At 46.8% G+C, this 19,271-nt stretch overlaps 1 protein-coding gene across 2 annotated transcripts; it reads right to left on the bottom strand.

Annotated features, from left to right (window-relative positions):
* Positions 1–3,650: 3,650 nt before the first annotated feature.
* Positions 3,651–17,450, bottom strand: hlfb (HLF transcription factor, PAR bZIP family member b). Of its 2 annotated transcripts, none has more exons than XM_084936885.1 (4): positions 15,346–17,450; positions 12,681–13,061; positions 7,509–7,723; positions 3,651–6,681 (listed from the first exon to the last, which is right to left on the bottom strand). In XM_084936885.1, exons 1-4 carry the CDS (start codon positions 15,485–15,487, stop codon positions 6,463–6,465), a joined length of 957 nt encoding a protein of 318 aa, XP_084793011.1. In that variant the 5' UTR covers positions 15,488–17,450; the 3' UTR covers positions 3,651–6,462. The 2 variants fall into 2 exon arrangements, with proteins under 2 accessions (XP_084793011.1, XP_084793012.1); XM_084936886.1 differs by having other exon boundaries at positions 3,651–6,678; positions 15,346–16,006.
* Positions 17,451–19,271: the final 1,821 nt, after the last annotated feature.

Below are 19,271 nucleotides of genomic sequence, written 5' to 3'. Positions count from 1 at the left end.
AATATAACATTCTGGTGAAAAAGTCATACCTGAGCAGAAATGCTAGTTGGCTAGCTCGCCAAATTACTTCAGCAACTAGCGTGACTGTGATACTAACTTCTGTTAAACAGTTTTTCTTTCAGCATCACTAAATCACATCATTTATCTTCTACAGCAATAGCTAACATGGGGGAGTTAGCCTGCTAGCTGACATTGGTTCAAATATTTTGCTAAGCTCTGAAGGGGAAAATGACAACATCATGCTGCATTAGGTACATTAGGACTAAAACACTCTGTAGGGGGTATTTTGTGTTCTTGCTCACTCTGAAATGACTGAAAAGTGCTCAGCTGTCAGCGTGTGATGGTCTGAACTGTGGGATTAGCAGAACATCCTGATCTGCTGCCTTCCACTTTGAGAAAGTGGCATTACATAATGACATTTCCAGCTGAGTGGGGCGATACAGGCGTTCATCTACGTGACTGCATGAATCAGAAGAAATCTGCGTGTGGGTGTACACCAGGATTAAAGCGGCACTCGACCCAAAGAGTCAGCAGTCACATCTCTGTATGAGGGACCTGATGTTTTCAGGCAGCAAGAGGACGTCAGGATTAACAGATAAAGCACGCCAGCGGCCTTAAATCATGAATGAAGTTTAAAATGTTTTGCAGGAATTAGAAATATTTATCCTCGCCCTGAAAGGGACGATTCAGCTTATAATCAAAGTCTTTAAAATGGCTTGACATCAGTTGTTTAACCCCTAAAGCTTCCTCACCTGTGCATAATCACCCACAAAGTGGTCCTTCGTTTCCATTAACAGGGCCCCTTCACTTAATGAGCCATTCAGTCTGATTGGCAGGTTAATGCACACCTCTGCTGAACGAGTTCATTCTTCCCTGAAGGCTTGCACTGCTTCCACAGATGACAGTGAGAAGAACTAATGAGTAATAAATAAGAAACTATCTCACTCTGCTGCTGGTTACAGCCTCCTCACTGCTGCACAAAATGTTTCCTTCTGTACATTTTGTCCCAGAAAAGTTGGTGTTTCCAAGAGAGAGTGAAATAAGATTAATGTGAGACAGTGTCAGAGACGGAGAGAGAGATGAAGTGTTGTTAGCTGTAGGCTGAGTATAATCTGGGCTGCAGGTTAATCAACAAGAGTCCCAACAAAGATCCAAGCCAGAGTAAAGGTGGGACACACCTGAGGAGCTGACAGGTAAACGTGGAACAGGTGGAAGCTACGGTGGCCCTGAAATGTCAAACACACTACAACTTCAGAAAATACCAGCAAATAGAAAAATGCTACAAAAGCATACAAAACAGAAAGGACGCTGAATAAAACACAACAGCAATCATGTGATTTAAACACACGATTGCTGTTGTGGGTTTTTATTCGTTTATTTTGTATTTTATTAAACTTCAGTTGTGTTTTGTATTTCTTTATTTAACCTGTCCTGTCCCAAGAGGAGCACCGCAGACTCTCTGTAGGCTCCCCCTGTTAATGTTTTTATTTTAATGATTTTATTTCATTATTCAGATTATTTTGTTGATGTTATGCTGGAGCAGACGGGGGTGAAAGATGAGAAGAAAGGAGAGAAATGGAAAAACAAACGGGGGAGGAGAGAAAAGAGAAAAAAGTTGAGGGTGAAGTAAACAGACAGGATGGGTCACTGAGCTGTGTCAGATACAACATGCTGAAATAAGCACTGTGATCACACTCAGATGCACTGTATATTTACTGACATTTATTATGAAAGGGTTCAAAGGAAGTGATCTGTGCCTGTCCTCCTTTCAGGTGACATGAAGCTCACAATGAAGACAAAATACTGTGGAGATAAACCAAGCTTTGTCCTGGGCAGACGACTAACTGCACAGTGACGGTGCATGACCTTTGACCTTTGCAGCTGTCTGTGTGCCTCGGGCTGATCGGGGAGCTGACAGGACGCTTCATACAAACTGCAGCCAGGGTTTAGGTTCTCCACCCAGGACTCCATCCCTCCATCAGCAGCCCGAGGCTCTGAGGACCTCTGCTGGAGAAGGTGAGGGATTACAGCTGCCACTACGTCACACCAGAAGCTGCAGATTCAAAACGCTCCTCATATTTTTATTGGTTAATACTCATTCTGAAGTTCTTTCCTTCAAATCAGACGTAGAAAAAAGTTGATTTTTTTCTCCCTGTTTACACATTAGCAGTGGAGGTGCTGCCTCCTGGTGGTCATCGGCCGTCTGAGCTTTTGTGGAGGTTTTTCTAATGGCCATCACCACGAGGACACATGAACTTTACATCAAACCACAAAAGAAATGATCCTCGTGTCCATAGGAGCACATTTGAATAATAACTTTATTTGTATGACACTGGATGAGTCACACAGGTTTAAATGAAGCATAAATCATCTTCTCTTCATCTTTTAGTACAAATACATCTGCTGATCAACAAGAACTCCAGAATATTCCGGCAACACAAAGAAAACTTCCATGTTTGCCTCTTGTATAAAAAATCTATAAAAATAAATGAATATCCATCCATCCATTCGCTTCCGCTTATCCTTTTCAGGGTCGCGGGGGCGCTGGAGCCTATCCCAGCTGTCATAGGGCGAGAGGCGGGGTCCACCCTGGACAGGTCGCCAGTCTGTCGCAGGGCCAACACACAGGGACAGACAACCAATCGCACTCACATTCACTCCCGCACTCACACCTATGGGCAATTTGGATTCATCAGTTAACCTATAAATGAATAATTATGCTAAATTAGCTGAAGCATGAATAGACACATTTAGAAGTGAGGAAACCCTCTTCCTCTCTTTCTTTCTTCCTTTCCCATCCCCCGGTCATGTCTGTAATAACTTAAAATAAAATAAAATGAATAAATAATAGTAACAAAGGTTAATCAAATGGACCAATACGGGAAGGCCGTGATGATCCACGTGGTAAAGTAAATCCGTTGGGCATCTTTCTCAACGGGACAGGCAACAAAAAAAAGAAAGAAGAAGAAGAAGTGACGACTCAAACGCTCAGATTACAGAGGACCAAAAGGGCCAAAATAACCAATACATATATAAATATTAAAAATAACTAAAGTTAAAAACAAAAGTTTCATTCTGTAGAACATAAAGTGAAATTCACATATTTAAACACTGATTTACTTTTTGGTCATTAATTTCCCTTCAATAATTTCCATTTAAAACATTTAACATTAACATTTGTATCCAGTCCTTTTTATTATTAATTATATTTTATATTTTATATTTATATTTAATCATTCCCAAAAATTTTACTTATATTTTTAAAATTTACTTTCATATTTTTTATATTAGTAACTTTATTTTTTCATTTTAATTTTATTTTCACCCTTATTTTTTGTTTCTCTATTTATAAATTATTTAAATTGTTTGGTTTGTATATTTTGATTATGTTTAACTCATTAATTTTCTTATTACTTCTCCATTCCCTTTTATGTTTGTTAAACTCTTATTTGTTCATTTTTTTATTTATGTTTATTGACTGTCTTTTTTAAGGATTCACTTTAGCTTTTATTTTGAAAGAGACCGAGGCAGAGAGCAGCACAGAGAGATGACAAAGATGTCAGGATATAAACCGGACCGATCAACTCGCCCGTTCATCTGGTTTCTGCACCTGTGACTACAGACGGGGACAAAAGAAGCTCGACATGGACGGTATTTAAACTTGTATTTATTATTTTGATCATGAGAAACAGAATCGAGGACAGAAAAGGTTTCTGTAAACAGAGAGTCAAACAGCAGGAGGCAGAAAGAGAAACCACAGCAAACGATAAAAAGGCAGAATACAAAAAAAAGAAAAGAAAAGAGGGCTTCATGTTGGGGGGGGGGGGTTACATTCCTCTGGGCCAAACACAGTCATGAAACTAAAGGAACCTGCCCAGGTGTGCTGAGGGTGGGGGAGAACAGGGTGAGATGCGAAATGAAGCTGGTAGGTTAATGCCCATGCATCGCACGCCCCGGCCGGGCACGCCACTGTAATAATATATATGTGTGATATATATACGCTTCAGATTTATGAAAGGATTTCCAAAATACACGGGAAATATCTACGTAGGAAAACAGACTGTACAAAACAAGAAGAATAACTCTGTATAAACATTAAACCCTGTCATGTGTATCAATATATCCTGTATACACTGTAGTCTTTTGGTCTGTAGTAAAGAGTACTGAAGTGAACCCACAGTATAAGATGACACCACGCACCCACATATACATTCATGTCTCACTCGGCCACCGGGGGGCGTCGCTGAGCTACGTGGGAAACAAAAGTCAAAGTTCACGCCTGAAAGAACCGTCTATTGCACTCAAACGGAGCAAGTTTCCAAAAACACGGCGAAGAAGAGTCAGAGAAACTCGTACCGCGTCTCAGCTTATCAGGATGTTTATTTATAATCACCATTTTTTTTTCTTTTTTTTCTTATTTTAAAACAGGAACAAGAAAAACAACCAATCAGAAGTCAAGAAACTGTTTGGACTCTTCCGCTCACTTCCTGTTAGAGCAGCTTTGCATGATTTACACTTCCAAATAATCTTTACTTATCTTGTACCAGATCTGTTCATAACAAGCCACCTTAGCCCCGCCCATTCTAGGCAGGGTTCTTTCGATTGGCTGCCGCTGTAACGCTTATCAAACGTGGTAAAGTTTCAATTAATTACCTTAATACACGTTGACGTTAAATCCATACGATCAGTCTTATGTTTGAAAACTGCCACAGCAGGCGTCAGCAGGCTTCCAGAAGCTGGCCAATCAGAAGAGAGGAGGCTTTTAAAGAGAGAGGAGCTGAAACTGGATCCAGTTCTCAGCTCCTCTCTCTCTAAACTGAACATGTTTAAAGACTATTAAAGCTCCAAGAATAAACATATAGGAGGTGGAAACGAGCAGAAGAGGGACTTGTTTAACGATAAAGTACCTGAAGAGTAAAACTCTGACTGACAGCAGGTAAAATAATTACATTTTTAAATTTGCTCTAAAACAAATTCAAACTTTCACAGAAAGACAAAAACATGACAGCTGAGCATTAATCAGCTGTCAGCACGGCTTGGTTTGAACACGTCGTAACTTCAACGCGGCTTCATTCGTGCACAAAAAAAAATAAGAAAGAGAAGTGAAGGTGATGGTAAAGTCGTGAAGATGAGAAGCAGGACAGTCGCTGCAGAAACCCCCATGCTCACCTCCATCTTCCTACATTCACCCGAAATAAGCAACAGTGCGAGGCGAACCTTGGAAACACGCCGGATTAGATCTTATTTGAAGAAACAGAAAGAGAAGAGACGAAGATGATGCTGCCGCCAGAAAAGAGATCTCCTTTTTATGGAATCAACCTTTCCAAACATTTACTGAACCAGGATGTGAAGACTGTGGCGATGAAGAACCTCTCGATCGGCACAGCAAGGAGCACTCTGATTTCAGGTTAGTTTTACCGCTTTAAAGTTTCTTCTCATTTGAACCATTTTCTTAAAGTTTGTTCTTAATTTGTTTTTTATTGTTTTAAGATAAATTTAAGTGCATTTTATCTCTTTAATCTTGCTTGATTTTCATTGGCGGAGCGCTCAGAGAAACAGAGCGCTGTCTGAAGCGACCGTCTTTACGCCGGTGCTTGCATTTCTACAGCGCCCGTTTGTTTCTACTTCTAAACCTGAAGCAGCTTTCCTATTGAACACAAACATGAACATGCTAAAGTGAAGGTCAAAGGTCAAAACATGCAGCCAGACCCTTTAAGTGACCGGACTGGCTGCTGAGCTCCCCTCACCCACTAGGGGGCTCCAAAAACGCGCCCAACTGTGTCTGAACTCCCTGAAGACGCTTACCTCTGATTATCCTCACAAATATAAAAACATTTCCTGCTATAAAACTTTTGGCATTTTGGGCACTTGTTTAAAAAAGAGAAGTCAGGTTAAAGTTAGTGTGAATGTGAAACAGTGCTGAGGGCCCGGCGGGGCCTCAAAGGGCCCGACAGAAAAATTAACAAAGAGCAGGAGCTAAGAGGCAGGAGGCGGTACACATTCATTTACAGGTGTGTTCACACCTGCAGGGGGAGGAGCTGCCAGACATTGGGAGAGCAGGGGTCAGAGGTCCATGAGAAGAGTTCACAGGGCTGAAGACACGCCCCGACAGGTGTGCGACAGGTGTGTGTGTGTAAGAGTTCTGAGTAACGGGCTCGACTCAAACAGGAAGTCATGTGAAGCCAGCGCACGGGAAAAAAACAAAACTATAAATGTGTTGCATCGTGTGTCATTTTACAGCACCAGTGTGGATCATCCGCCGTTGAAAGTAGTCCCCAGCGAACGCGTTTTAAAACTGAAAATTTTGAGGAAGAATCAAAATCAGAGAGGAGGCGTGTCCTCCGTGTTTCTGATCTGATTGGTCCACAGACTAACCTGCCGTGAGTCGAGCCCTTCGGAGCCGTGAGACGAGCTGGCTGGCGGTGTGTGTGAACTCTGTACATGTGTGTGTGTCCTGCGCCCTCACAGCGGCCCGTGCTGGGCCTCGTACTTGGCGAGGATGTTCTTGGTGCGCCCGAGCTCTTTCCGCAGGTCGGCCACTTCCTGCCTCAGAGCAGAGTTCTCCTTCTCCAGGAAGCTGGCCCGGATGGCGATCTGGTTTTCCTTGAGGCGTCGGGCGTCCCGGGAGCGCTTGGCAGCTAAATTGTTCTTCCTGCGCCGGGCCCAGTATTTGTCATCCTGCTCGAAGAAGAGCGGAAAACAGGAAGGATTACTTCAGAGAAAGATGGAAGAACAGCTACAATGTATTTGCTGATTCATAAAAATAATCCTCTCTGAGCTCCACATTCAGCATCCTTCATCCAGCACAGCCGCCCTCCCTCCTCACATGTGCAAACCATCTCAGCCTCTCTGACTCTGATATTTCTGATCGTGACCACGTGAACGCCTCAAAGGTCGTGAGCACACAAAGCAGGAGGAAGCGTAAACGGTGAGTTTTGTGTGCTTGTCTGAGTCCTTGTCTCTGTTTGAAGGACCGAGTGTGGATGACTAAACGCCGCGCTCGCACACAGAGCCGTGTTTCATTTGAACAAATTAAAAGCCAAATCCTCTGAGCCCGACCTCACAGCAACGTCTCTGCTCCCTCATTCACTCTAACATAAGCCTCTTAACCCCGAGACCTCTGCCAGCCAATAGGAGAGCAAGAAGCCAGCTCGTTCTGTCCCAGCATGCTGTGCAGCTTTAAGCCGCCCCGACTAATCAGCCCTAATGGATCTGCCGGCCTGCAGGCATTCACATCACATCCAGGAGAACCGGAGGACGAGTTCCTCTGCTGCTTCACTCAAACATCTGAACTCTGACCTGAGGCGCTTCGTCTCATGTAACCGATTCCACATAATCATATAACTCAGTCAAACTGAAGCGTTCTGACGATAAAACCTTTTCATTCACGCTGAACTTCTGCTGCTTATTATTCTCGAACCCTCTGTGAACACCGGCCCCCTCAGGTCAGACTGGGAATTACAGCGAAATCTGAGCCGCTCATCGGGACAGAACCAACTCCAAGTTACCTTCATTTCGTCCGGGATGAAGACCTTTCGAGCCTTCTTGATCATCGGCTGCGGTTTCAGCTCCTCGACCGAGAACCTGCGCTTGCGCGGGTCGAAGATCTCCTGACCCGGGACGCTGGACAGAGCCAGGTCAGCTGGGTCGGGCTCGTAGCTGACGGGGACCTGGATGGAGTCTGGGTCGATGGGGCTGGAGGTGTTTCTGGAGTTTGGGAGGCCTGAAAGAGAAACAGAGGACGGTTCAGACTGGGGGTCATGTGACTAACGAGTAACACAGAGGGAGACACGAGCAGACAGTTTGACTCTCGTTTGACCTGTGAAAGAATCTAAGAATTAGATGATGCTGCTTCATGTTCAGTTTCTTCAGTCACACTGTGTCACCCATGACCCCCAATAACTAATGAAGTCTGTGGTGCTGGTGTAACTGACTGGGCTGATCAGACTCACTGGGTTCAAACTGGTCCTGAGGAGATGACACATTGACTCCATTTATGAAACCTGTAAGAAGAGTCACAGTGACAAACAGCTCCTGCTCGAGTGTGGTGAAGTGTAACAGCTTCACTTCCTGTTGAGGCAAAGGTTCTGAATATAACTCACTGCTTTCTTATCTGATGTGGGCGGGGCCTAAAGCCAACGGCTGCAGCTGTAGCTACTCTTTACTATAGAACAGAGAGAGAACTCATAAACGTGTGTTTATGTCTGTGTCCAGGATTCTGAGCTGCAGTGTCGAGCTGTGGCCACCAGGTGGGGACAAACCGCCAGAGAGCGGCAGTGCAGTGAGAGGCAGGAAATATTTCACCATAAAAATGGGGCTCGATGTGTTTGGTGGTGAGTGCTGATGCATTTCAGTCTCTGATGCTCAGCCGTGATCTGATAATCGCCTCGCTGTCTGCTCCGCGCTCTGTGGGCGAGCAGAGGAGCCGGGAAACGTGGGCACACTAACCCGGTGAAAATAGGAAAAAATGAGAATACATAACAGCGAGCTCCCTTTGACGAGGAGACGAGTGCAGAGGATGGAGGAAGAGCTCAGAGTGATCACGTCTTCTCTGCACACGACAAAGTTTCAGCCTCCTCAGTTACAGTTCTTCTTCTTTTATCCGACGTTTCTGTTGTTGTGATGAAAATGTTCAGCGGGTTGAAGCTCCTTCAGTTTCCTTTTCTTCCTTTTCCACAGCTTCATCAGGAAAACTGTCAGCCTCAACAGAGCCGCACCTGAAATCCTGCTCAGCTTCATTAGCACGATAACAAAAGCTCCGTCTTACTCACAGGTGAAGAAAAATAATAATGTTATCACCTGTCGGTACGGAAGCCTATTTATGCCACAGAAAGCTTTAAAATATATCTATATGTAAAAAGGTTTGGATTTTAAAAAGAGAGATTACAGAAGCTGTGATTAAAACTGTTTTACTTTTTCCAACATAAACTCAGATTAAATCCGGTTAAATTAAGAACTTTTTATTCTGAGTTTGTGGTTTTAAAAGCTGATCTGAGGGCAACAGAAACAAACAGGATCAGTACCTCAGCTGTTTGTTACTGAATGTTTAGCTTCAGTGTTTTAATATGAAACTTAACATCTCAATATAACTCCACACCTCAGACAAACCCACTGTGGATCTGTCACACAGCTTTTCATCTTTTCTTGGTATTTTTTGCTGCTGCTAACAAACTTCTGTTAAACAGAGAGAACCTCTCAGCTCGGGATCAAGAAGAAGCCCGGCGTGCTCGTGCCGCCTACACTGAGCCGCCATTTTCTGAAGATCTGACGGTTTGATTAATGAAGCGGCGGCGGCGCCTCAACCCCTCAGCGCCGCCACGAGTGAAGGTCCAACACCCCCCACCGGCAACCCACCTGCCTCAGCAGCACTTCTTGGAAGAGGCTGTTTGTTTTTCCTCTCCAGCTGGTCAGAGTGTGTGTGTGTGTGTGTGTGTGAGTGTGTGTGTGTGTGAGTGTGTGTGTGTGTGTGTGTGTGAGAGTGTGTGTGTGTGAGAGTGTGTGTGTGTGTGTGAGAGTGTGTGTGTGTGTGTGTAACGAGCAGAGCCAGATACCTGGACTTATCCGATGCTCTGATCCTCCACATTTAACCTGATTCAAGCTGACCCTGTTGAACCTGTGGAGGGTCTCACCTGGCTCAGACCACGTGCAGCCCTCCGTGCTTCTTTACCTGCCCTGACGGGGGTGGGGCACTTACAGAAATGAAGCCGGCGTTTGGATGATCCTCGTCAGACGGTGTACGTGCGCTTGCTCACATCGCTCTGATTAATTTGAAAGCGAGCAGCGGCTCCAGCGATCAGCCAAACAGCCCCAAAGAGCAGCTGCTGCGGATGGGGGGGGCTCACTGCCTCAAAGGCGACGCCGACAGGACGCGCTGACACGTGCGCGAGCCTCCGTAGCCACTCTGTAGACAGTTTGATTAACGCATCACATGGATGGGCTCAATTTACTCGAAGGCCGCCGCCTTTCACCCGCCGTCATAACAGGACAACCAAACCTGCACTTCCTCTGACGTCCAGCAGAGGCAGCAGCGAGTTGGTGTCATAACAAACACATTTACAGTCAGATACATGAACTGTTTGGTCACCTATAAAGTTTGCATTATTAGGGGCGTGGCCTCTTTGAGTGACAGGTGGATGGTGACACAGGTGTCTATAGCTGTTAGCTTCACCTGAACTGCACCTCTGGACTGTGTTTGTGTTGTTGGAGCCTTTTAAATGACATAATGTGACCAATAACATGGCTGCTGTGAGGTTACTGTAGTAACAGTGCATGGAGGGTGGAGTCAGCTGGTAACCCCGCCCTCCACAGACGGTCTGTCAGTACAGTAACCTCACAGCAGCTCATTTCTGACAGTGAGGGCTGAAAATTTGCAGCCGTCAGATGGCGTCTTTTATCAGAGGCTGCACGCCGCTGCGCTCTGTGTGTCTGTGCGTTCAAACAAAGACTCCAGCTGAGCCTTTGCTCAGGTACACACTTTCTGCTTTTTCTGCTTTTGTCCTTTGACCTTCTCTAAAAGCTAAAACATGTTTGTCTGGACGGCAGACGAAGGCTGGGGGGATTTTAGTGAAACTGAAAGTTCTCGGATGAGTTCTGAAACGCTCGGCAGCAGCTGCAGGTCAAAGCTTTGAGGCGACTCCACCCGACGGGCAGGATGAGGATGTTTGCACTGCTCCTCCTCCTCCCTGTTTGTTTTCCACTGAACCCTGCGTGACCCTGCTGGTTCCTGCTTCCTTATCTGCTGCACAGTCACCAGGCCAAGCGGGAATACAAATATGCCAGATTATGCCACAGATTACGCTGCTATTTTGAGACAGAGCCCCAGATTAGCGCCGGCCGAGGAGAAGCTGCGGGGTGCAAGAAAGAGTCAAACCTTACGAGCCGGCGTCATCAGCGCTGCCAGCTGTTTATGCTGGCGTGTTTTGGCGTGAACAGTCTCAAACTTCCAAGTCTTCATTTACCATTTGAGCGGAAACTTGAACCGTGCGGGCGCCGGCGGGTCACGTGTTTGTCATTTCCACGCTGTTCTCGTCTCCTTTGCTCCTGATGCCTCTTCATCAATTCTGCCTTTCACCACAGAGAAAAACACAGCAAACCGCAGACCGTCCTCATCGCCAAGGCAGAGTCGGCTCATCAGGTGGGCGGCTGTGCAAAGGTGAGAAGAGCTCAGGTGTGTGTGGTCGAGAGGTCACATGTGACCTCACAGGTGAGAGAATTCGCTCACGAGGAAAACTCAGAAGTGTCAGATTCATGCTGCGAGGTCAGACTTCCTCTTCAAGAAAACAAGCGCCTCTGACAGCACAGACATGTGACCCCGCGTGTCTGTGTGCGCGAGTGTGTGTGTGTGTGTGCGCGAGTGTGTGCATGCGTGCGTGTGTGGTGGACATGAAATGAGATCACTGGTTCAAGTACATACTGTTCCCAGCAGCAGAAGCAGGCTGGGCGACTCCCACTTCCAAACGTGTTTACATTCACATCCACTAATAATCCTGACACACGCACACACACACACACACACACACACGCACGCACACACACACAGGTTTGTTTTCAGCTGCAGTTCTAATAAAACTCAGTAATGTTGATGCTGCTGGGAGAGTTTTTGTGACTTCAAAGCATCAAACGCTCGACGCTGATCGGTTCTTTGATTAAAACCTCAAACAAACAACATTTATGTTTTGAATCTGGGAACTTTATTCTTACAAAGTTTTTTTCATGCAAATCTCAGTTCAGCCTAAATGTCAGAGATGTTTCTCCTCCACAAGCTTCAGATTGTAATCAAACCTTCACGCTCAGTGTCACGTGACGTTCTCTGGCCCGAGCGGAACACACAAAACACCCACTGGAGGATTTTTAATCATTTTAAATGAGTGTTGTAAGATGTTTTAGTTCCAAAATCAAAGAAGAAGAAGAAGAGAGCATCACCAGCACGAGCTGGTCTACTTTAAGCTCATTCATTTCATTTCCTCAACAAACAGCGACCCCGCCCCACGGTCGAGGACGCCTGCCGTCTCAAAGGGACAAACGCCTCTCATTTGTTTTCAGTGCGAGATGGAGCGGCTCAGTGACGGTGGGTCTTTGTTCTGCTGCTGAGGGAGGAAGCACCTCTGAGTTTGACTGTTTTCACCATCTCAGCCTGCTCGGGATCATGTGGTCACTTCTACGTGTTAATGTTCCTCCTCTGGGTGATATTTCTAGTGACCTTCTTCAAAGAGGCGTCACAGGATTGATAACTATCTCTTATCTCATATCTTGGTCAAACTTCTAAAAACATCCAGAAACTGCACTTTAATGCTGATGAAACTTTTATATAAGAGGATCATCTGAAGAGTGTAAATGTGCTGCTGTGATTCGTCAGCACTGGCCTGGCTCTTACCTTATGATGGTTCTTCAGTCTTTGTAAACAGTTTATTATCCTCCAGACAGATACTTTATTCATCCCCGGCTGGATATCCACAATATATATATAAATATATCTTTTTTAGAGTCCTTCAAGGATCCATACTGGGCTCTGCATTATTCCTGGTTTAAATTCCCATAATTCACTGCTATGCTGATGACACTGTGCTTTACCTGCACCAGGTAATACTCTGATAATAACCACAGTGATTCATTTGAACAGCTGCATGTGTTAAAAACATACAAAGTCATAAAGTTAATGAAACCAGGTGTGCTGGTGTTACCTGTTGCTGCCGGGCTGCCGTGCAGGCAGTTCGGGGAGACGACAGTCGTGTGCACAGAGGCGGAGGCGTGGTTGCTAAGGTCAATCACTGAGGGTGCTGGCGTGGGAGGGGCTGGTGTCATGATTGGCGGCTGGCGTGGTGGAGGGTGTGGTGGAGCGTGTGGTGGAGCGTGTGGTGGGTGGTGGTCGTGGTGGTGATGGGAGGGGCTGGAGGGGATCCCGTTCTCAGACAGAAACTCCTCCAGGTCCATGTACTCCAGCTGAAAGGTGTCTCCATCGTAGGGGAGGGTTTTGTCCCACAGCGTGGGGCCCAGGAAGGCCGACTGGGGGGCGCTGTGCTCTTCTTCTAGGTTTTTCTCCTTCTCGTGCTCTTTGCTGAAAGCTGCACAAGAACATGGAGAGAGTGAATCAGTGACAGTGACCAACTTTTAGAGGTTTACGGTACAGAGCAAAGGTCTGCACTAAAAAAAGCACCAGGAGAAAACTGTGGGATCATCCCACAGAAGACTGCTCAGAAGAAGAGCCAAAGGAGAACCTGGAGATCCTCACAGAGATGACAGAGAGCTGCTCAGAGACTGAAGGATAAATGTGCTCAAGCTTCAACAAACTGTGCTTCAGTGCTGTATTTCAGTGTGTGTTTGCACGCTTCAGTAAACCTGCTCCTCATATTCTGTGAAATACAAAGAAACGAGGAGCAGATCGAGACTATAAATACGAAGAGCAACTGCTGCTCTCAGAATTTGTTCCGATCAGCATTAGTCACTCTGTGAAGGTGTTCTCTGGATCTATAAAAAGATATTTTGGGTTAATCTCTGTGAGCTGGTAGCTGCTGCTTGGTGTTCCACCTTTAAAGCTTTCTGGTATTGATGAAATGACTGAGAACCGTCAAACACATCTGAATTCATTTTAGGATGTTTGCTATGACAGGAAGCTGAACTCTGACTCTTCTTTCAGCTCGACCGCAGCAGATTGTACCTGAATGTTTTCTAATCTCCCGTTTCAGGATGTTTTCCTGCTGCTCACATGACTCTCGTCTTATTTACCACAAACGATGGTGAAGGTTTGGTCAGGTTTGAACATAAGAACTGCTTTGTCTGATTACAAGGAAGTCGTTATCAAATATCACAGAGCTTTGTTGACCCGTCCACCACCCTGGCATCAGCACCCTGCTCTTCAGAGGCTGGTGTGGAACCAGTTTTACTAAAGTTGCACTCACTGAAGTCACAAGTGAGAGTTACCGCTAACTGTGCATCAGGTTAACTCAGCATAACACAACATGGAAAAACGATTACGTGTTTTTAGGCATCTGAACAAAGAAAGTGTTTCGAGGGGATAAACTGAAGTAAAATGACTGCACAGCTCTGGCATGAACACCTGAGATTTACCCAAACATCCCTCAAAGACCTCTGAGAGCTTGAAAATCTAAAGTTAAACTTTTTTTCATGTGAACTTCAACAAAAAGTAGAAATCTGAGTCATCGTTCATGGTGTTTCAGGTCTTTGACATCATTTAAAAAACCTCCAAACAGGAAAAGGTGATGCAGATATAATGATGGGGAAGCTGTACTTACTTCATCGCCCTCGCAGCCTGACACGTCTCCAGAGCAAAAACTTGTTTAGCAGCCTCAGACCGCCGAGGTCAGGATGGTTCAGCGTGACCACAAGAAACCAAACACGGGCGAGACAACAGCCTCAAACCCCCAAATACTCCGAACTCTGACGGCCTGAACCAGCAGCTGCACGACGCTCTCAATAAAGTCCTTGTTATTAACCGAGAGGGTGGATAAAGTCCAATCACGGACACCGACTCACACAAAGCCCAACAGAGTCCATCAGGAAGAGCACACACAGGTGACTCATTACCTGAGCTTCAGTAATAACTTACTAAAACATCTGAGATGTGAAGAAACAAGAAAACTGAGCTCTGGAATATTTTCTTCTGTGTCTTTATATTAAAGGACGCTTCCAACATGGATTCTAATCGGAATTATAAGTGTCAGGTAAACCTGGAGGTCATGACGTCGATTAAAGGACAATGAAGCCGCCACGGGCTCACCATTCACTGATCGGAGCTCACGCCTACACCTGACGACACAAACTCATAAACATGTTATAAACATCACGTACAGGCCAGAGGAACAGGACCCGTGTGCAGTGACAGGAGACGTGTCTCACGGCGCGTTCACATATTTGACTTTCGGGCAGCTGGCTGCAGAAAAGAAGCATCTGAAGGAGAATATCGATATTTTCCGATCACTCTTTGAATTATGAACGATCAGCCCGAGCCGGGTAACATTCAGACGCTTGTTATGCAACATGAAAAACAGAAGTTCACAGCTGGGCGCAGCACGGGGCCACTTTCCTAAAATCCTCCAAAAATGACACAGAGTCTGGTTGGCAGAATCGTCCCCGGTTCCTCGCGGGGAATTTGCACTTGTGACCTCCGTGTTTGCGAACTGCTCTGCGTGAGAAGCGAGCCTCACACACACCTCAAATTAAATTATTGCCACACACACAGGCAGAGGTGTGTTTGCAGGTGCTTGTTTGTCCCGGTGCGCGTGTGACCTCGGCAGACACGTACTCTTCTTTCTTCTCCTGCTGTGGAAACTTTGCTGCTGACGCACAGTTTAAATGTGACACACACACACACACACACACACACTTCACCTTCGTGCTGCAGCGGCAGCTTCACTGGGTTCTCCAGCAGCGACTTGAGCACTCCGTGCGTGGCCATGGGCAGGAAGCCCGGGCTGAGCGGGCTGAGCGGGCCGGGTTGTCGGGAAATCTTCTCCATCACGCCTCCTTGCATCGGGACTTCAGTCTGGGGAAACGAGCCGAGCAGAGCCGCAGGTGTGACACGGTAAGGTGAGCGCTGTCCTCGCGTTGTGGCCTCACGTTCACGCGGAAAGGAATCCTTTCAGAATAAAAGCTGCTGCTCTCAGCACACACGACCTGCTGCGTGCGCGTGCGGCGGTGCCTGACCGGGCTGCGGACCGAGCACCGAGTCCATGTGTGAGAACGGAGGACTGCTGACGTCAAAGCTGGAGCCATAACCCCGCCCCGCTCTCTCTCTCACACACACACCTTTGCTGAGCGTACTGCGCATGCTTCCTGCGCAGCGACAGCTTCATGTTGAGAATGTTTTCCCTGTTGGAAGTGAAGTGAAAAATCTCTGTGATTTTCTGAAACCTGTGGAAAGTTTTTGCTCTGAAGGTGAAAAAAGAGGGCGTGGTCAGAGCTGAGGTTCACCTGAGGACTCACTGTCCGATCTGTCAGGAACTACAAGGCGCCCTGTAGGTTTACGAGAGGTGAAACCTGTAGTGTTGCTGATGTAATAGTTTCCTCTTATTTTGCGGTCGCCGACAGCACGGCGACATCCAGCCGACCGCCTGAGTTATGCCTCAGCGGGAAATCTACGTTTAAACTTCCGACCTAACCACAAACCGCTCCTAACGCTTCCACGTCACATGAAATTCACATCGTAACTACGGGTCAGGTGGACGCAGCCCGCAGCGACGCCGAATGGCGAGGATGAGATGAGAGAGAGAGCTTTTATTTGTCAGTTGCAGTTGCCCACAACCGAGATGACAGACCTTGCCGACCGTACATATAATACACAAACATCACATTGGGGAGACAGGTCAGGCTAGGTAGCAGGAAAAAAACATCGAAAAGTGTAACACAGAAGGATAATCCAGGAATGCACCGATATCATCACACGCAACAGAATACAACACAGACAAGCAACATGGGAGAATATTCCAGTGTACGCTGGTCTGGAGCCGCTGCAGTCTTCGATCCCGCCTCCAGCTGATCGGGAGGTAAGCATGGGAGGAGGCGTTGGATTCGGGGGAGGGAGGGTGATAGTGCGTATCAGTATCAGTGTACATGTTTCGTGCGTGTGTGCATCCCGTGTTCAGCTGAGAGAAAGTGTCACCACGCCCGGTTAAGTCAAGGTCAACAGTCTCCAGTGGACCCAAGTGGCCTTGAAGGAGGGACAAAGAGTTCTGACAACAATCCTGTTATCATGGGAAGAATTTGTTGTCCCGGTCAGCTTCCACCTTGGCAGCCTTCAGCTGGTGGCAGTGGGATATCCACATGAGTGAAGATGGTGAATGTTTGGGTTTAGTGCGAACAACTGCATCCAATTTTTACAGTTGGTCTAATGTCCGTCACCAGGTCTCTCAACTCCCGTTCTTCTCCAAGATCGTATCCATATTACGTTCAATAAACACAGTCGTACTCACAGCCCTGCCCATCGTCTATCATGTCGGCCGGCCTGGTGGGATTTTGAACAGCTGTAACCGCTTCTTGTTCTTTGATAAGCTGAGCCAGCTCCAATCAGCCAGAACTCTGTTATCGTGGTTCTGAATTGGTAGATGTCGTTCACTGTCCTCCATCGAGAGTGTCGCCAGACACACGACGCAACCAACCATCGAGTATCCGGCAGCAAACGTCTCCGCAGGACAATCGGGCTCTCCCAAGCCCAGCAGGGTGTCAATTTCATTAAGGGACCAGTTGATCAAATCCATAATTCTTTAGGTTTTAGAGAACAAGACTGAGAAACTCTCTGAGGGTTAGAGTTCGACAAGACTAGACAAAGACAGAAGCAGCAGCAGGGAAGATAAGGGAGGGAGAGGGTGAAAGATGTGTCCGCCTCCCCCAAGAGCCAAAGAGAGAGGAATGGCGAGGAAGGTCACGGCGTGGAGGAGCCATTTGTGGTGGCGTCGTAAGCTTAAACGTAGATTTCCCGCTACGGTATAAATTGGGCAAACACACGTCTCCGCTGCAGAGGAGTGAGCACCACCCTGCAGGTCAGCGCTGGGGCGCGGTTTACTGACTCCGCCTCTGTTACAGGTGGAGACGGCGGCTCTGTGCAATCAGTGTTTATTGGTTCAGTTCTTGTTTTGTTCAGTGTTTCCTGCTTCACTTTACTTCCTGTTCCGTGTCATCCCTGAGTCGCGCTCATGTGGGCAGCACTTCTGTCTGTTTCCTTCCATTAACGCTCATTCTGAGCGAGCTGCGTTTGGTTGATCTCTTAATGTTTCTGATCTGCAGACTAAACATCCAGAAACTTCCAGGAACAACCAAACCCTGAAAGTGTTTTTGTCTCTCGTGGAGTTTAAACTTCTCTCTGCTCTCAGCAGTTAAACCTTCGTGATCTGCAGACGTGCTGACATTTTATCTCTGAAACCTTCATTCAGGCCTTTTTTATTCTTGTGACATCTGCTTCCTTTAAAATTCACACACACACACACAGCCTGCAGAGGTATGCTGGGTCACATGAGTGGGCCGGCTTGACCTACTTTTGTCCAATGAGAACCCGCCGTGTCCGGCTCTTCTCCCCCTCCTCCCCGCCCCTCTGTGGCTCAGTCGCGTGGAACCTGGCGTGCTTCAGACAGAGAAAAACAAACGCAGCCCAAGGAGGAGACAAGATGAGGGAGGGAGGAAGGAAATGAGGAAGCAGAGAGAGTTTAAGACATTAAAAATGTCAGATGAAACGTTTCAGTGAGGGAAATGTCTCCGGACTCAAACCTGCAAACACGTAATGAGCTTCAGTGATATATGTGACGGTGAGGTGTTTGGAGAAGCAGGGTCGCTCAGGGCTCCACACTGATTGGTTCAGGTTTGAAGAACACGATTGCTCCGCTAGACCTGCAGACCCCTCACACAGGTCCCTGCTCCAATCAGGCTGCAGCTGCAGAGCCCAGACCTAAACCCTGAACACCCCTCTGTCACTTTATTCACGCAGCTTTAACACAGCTTCATGTCTGTCTGTGGATGGTTAGGTGTGGGTGGAACGAAGGAAGGAAGTGAGAAAGGAAGAGTGGAGGGAGGGAAGGAAAAGAGGAGAGCAGATCCTTTTTCAGAGGAGATGAAAAAAGAGATGAGATGAGCAAAAGAGGACAGTCGTGGCACATGTAGGGACATCTCGAAAGAGTAGGACTGTTCTTCCTCCCCACTGTTGCCAACTGGTGCCCATAGGGAGTCAGTGTTGTGGTTTCTCTCTGACCACCATGAACAGCATCAGAAAGTGATTTCTTGTGTCCTGGACTTTGGAGCCTCGTGAGGCCTGATCTGATGTGAAGCTCGTCTAACATGCAGCCATATGTGACGGTGGACAGAAACAAACAACAAACCCCTCTCAGCCTCGCTCTCGTTAAAAGCTCCTAGCAACAGCGTTTGTTAAAGGATGGGGATGTTGTGATGACCTTTTTGAGAGGAAAGTAGGGCAGCGGCGAGACACGCCTGCTTCGGAGCGGGGACTGGGCCAAACACGGTTCTGACTCATCCCGTTAACACGCACGCTGCACCTGTGAGCGCCTCGCTAACACACCTGCTGAGGACACCTTCAGGCTGCATATTAAGACTACGTCCACACTGGCCCGGATAGATTTGAAAACGGCGTTTTCGTCTGAAAACGGCGTTTTCGTCTGAAAACGCTCCGCGTCCACACTAGTTGTGCGTCCACATTGAAACGTCCGAAAACGCTTACGTTCCAGTCCTGCACATGCGTTATTTACTTTCCGGCAAAATGTCGAGGAAAAGCAGCGAGTTTTTTAAATGGACTAACAATGAGGTGGAGTTGTTGC

Source organism: Perissodus microlepis, chromosome 8 (genome assembly GCF_051167445.1).
Source record: "Perissodus microlepis isolate ML-2025 ecotype Zambia chromosome 8, ASM5116744v1, whole genome shotgun sequence".
NCBI lineage: Eukaryota > Metazoa > Chordata > Actinopteri > Cichliformes > Cichlidae > Perissodus > Perissodus microlepis.
Note: the sequence above shows the minus strand (reverse complement) of the source record. Positions and strands in the feature narration are given on the sequence as shown.

What these genes read in the sequence shown, in the direction of transcription:
- hlfb (XM_084936885.1), bottom strand. Translation starts at nt 15,487, where the DNA reads ATGCAAGGAGGCGTGATGGAGAAGATTTCCCGACAACCCGGCCCGCTC. An exon ending in CGGCAGCCCGGCAGCAACAG is followed by an intron (nt 7,724 to 12,680) that starts GTAACACCAGCA and finishes TTTCTCTTTCAG; the next exon opens with GCCTCCCAAACTCCAGAAAC. An exon ending in TCATCCCGGACGAAATGAAG is followed by an intron (nt 6,682 to 7,508) that starts GTAACTTGGAGT and finishes CTCTTCTTCGAG; the next exon opens with CAGGATGACAAATACTGGGC.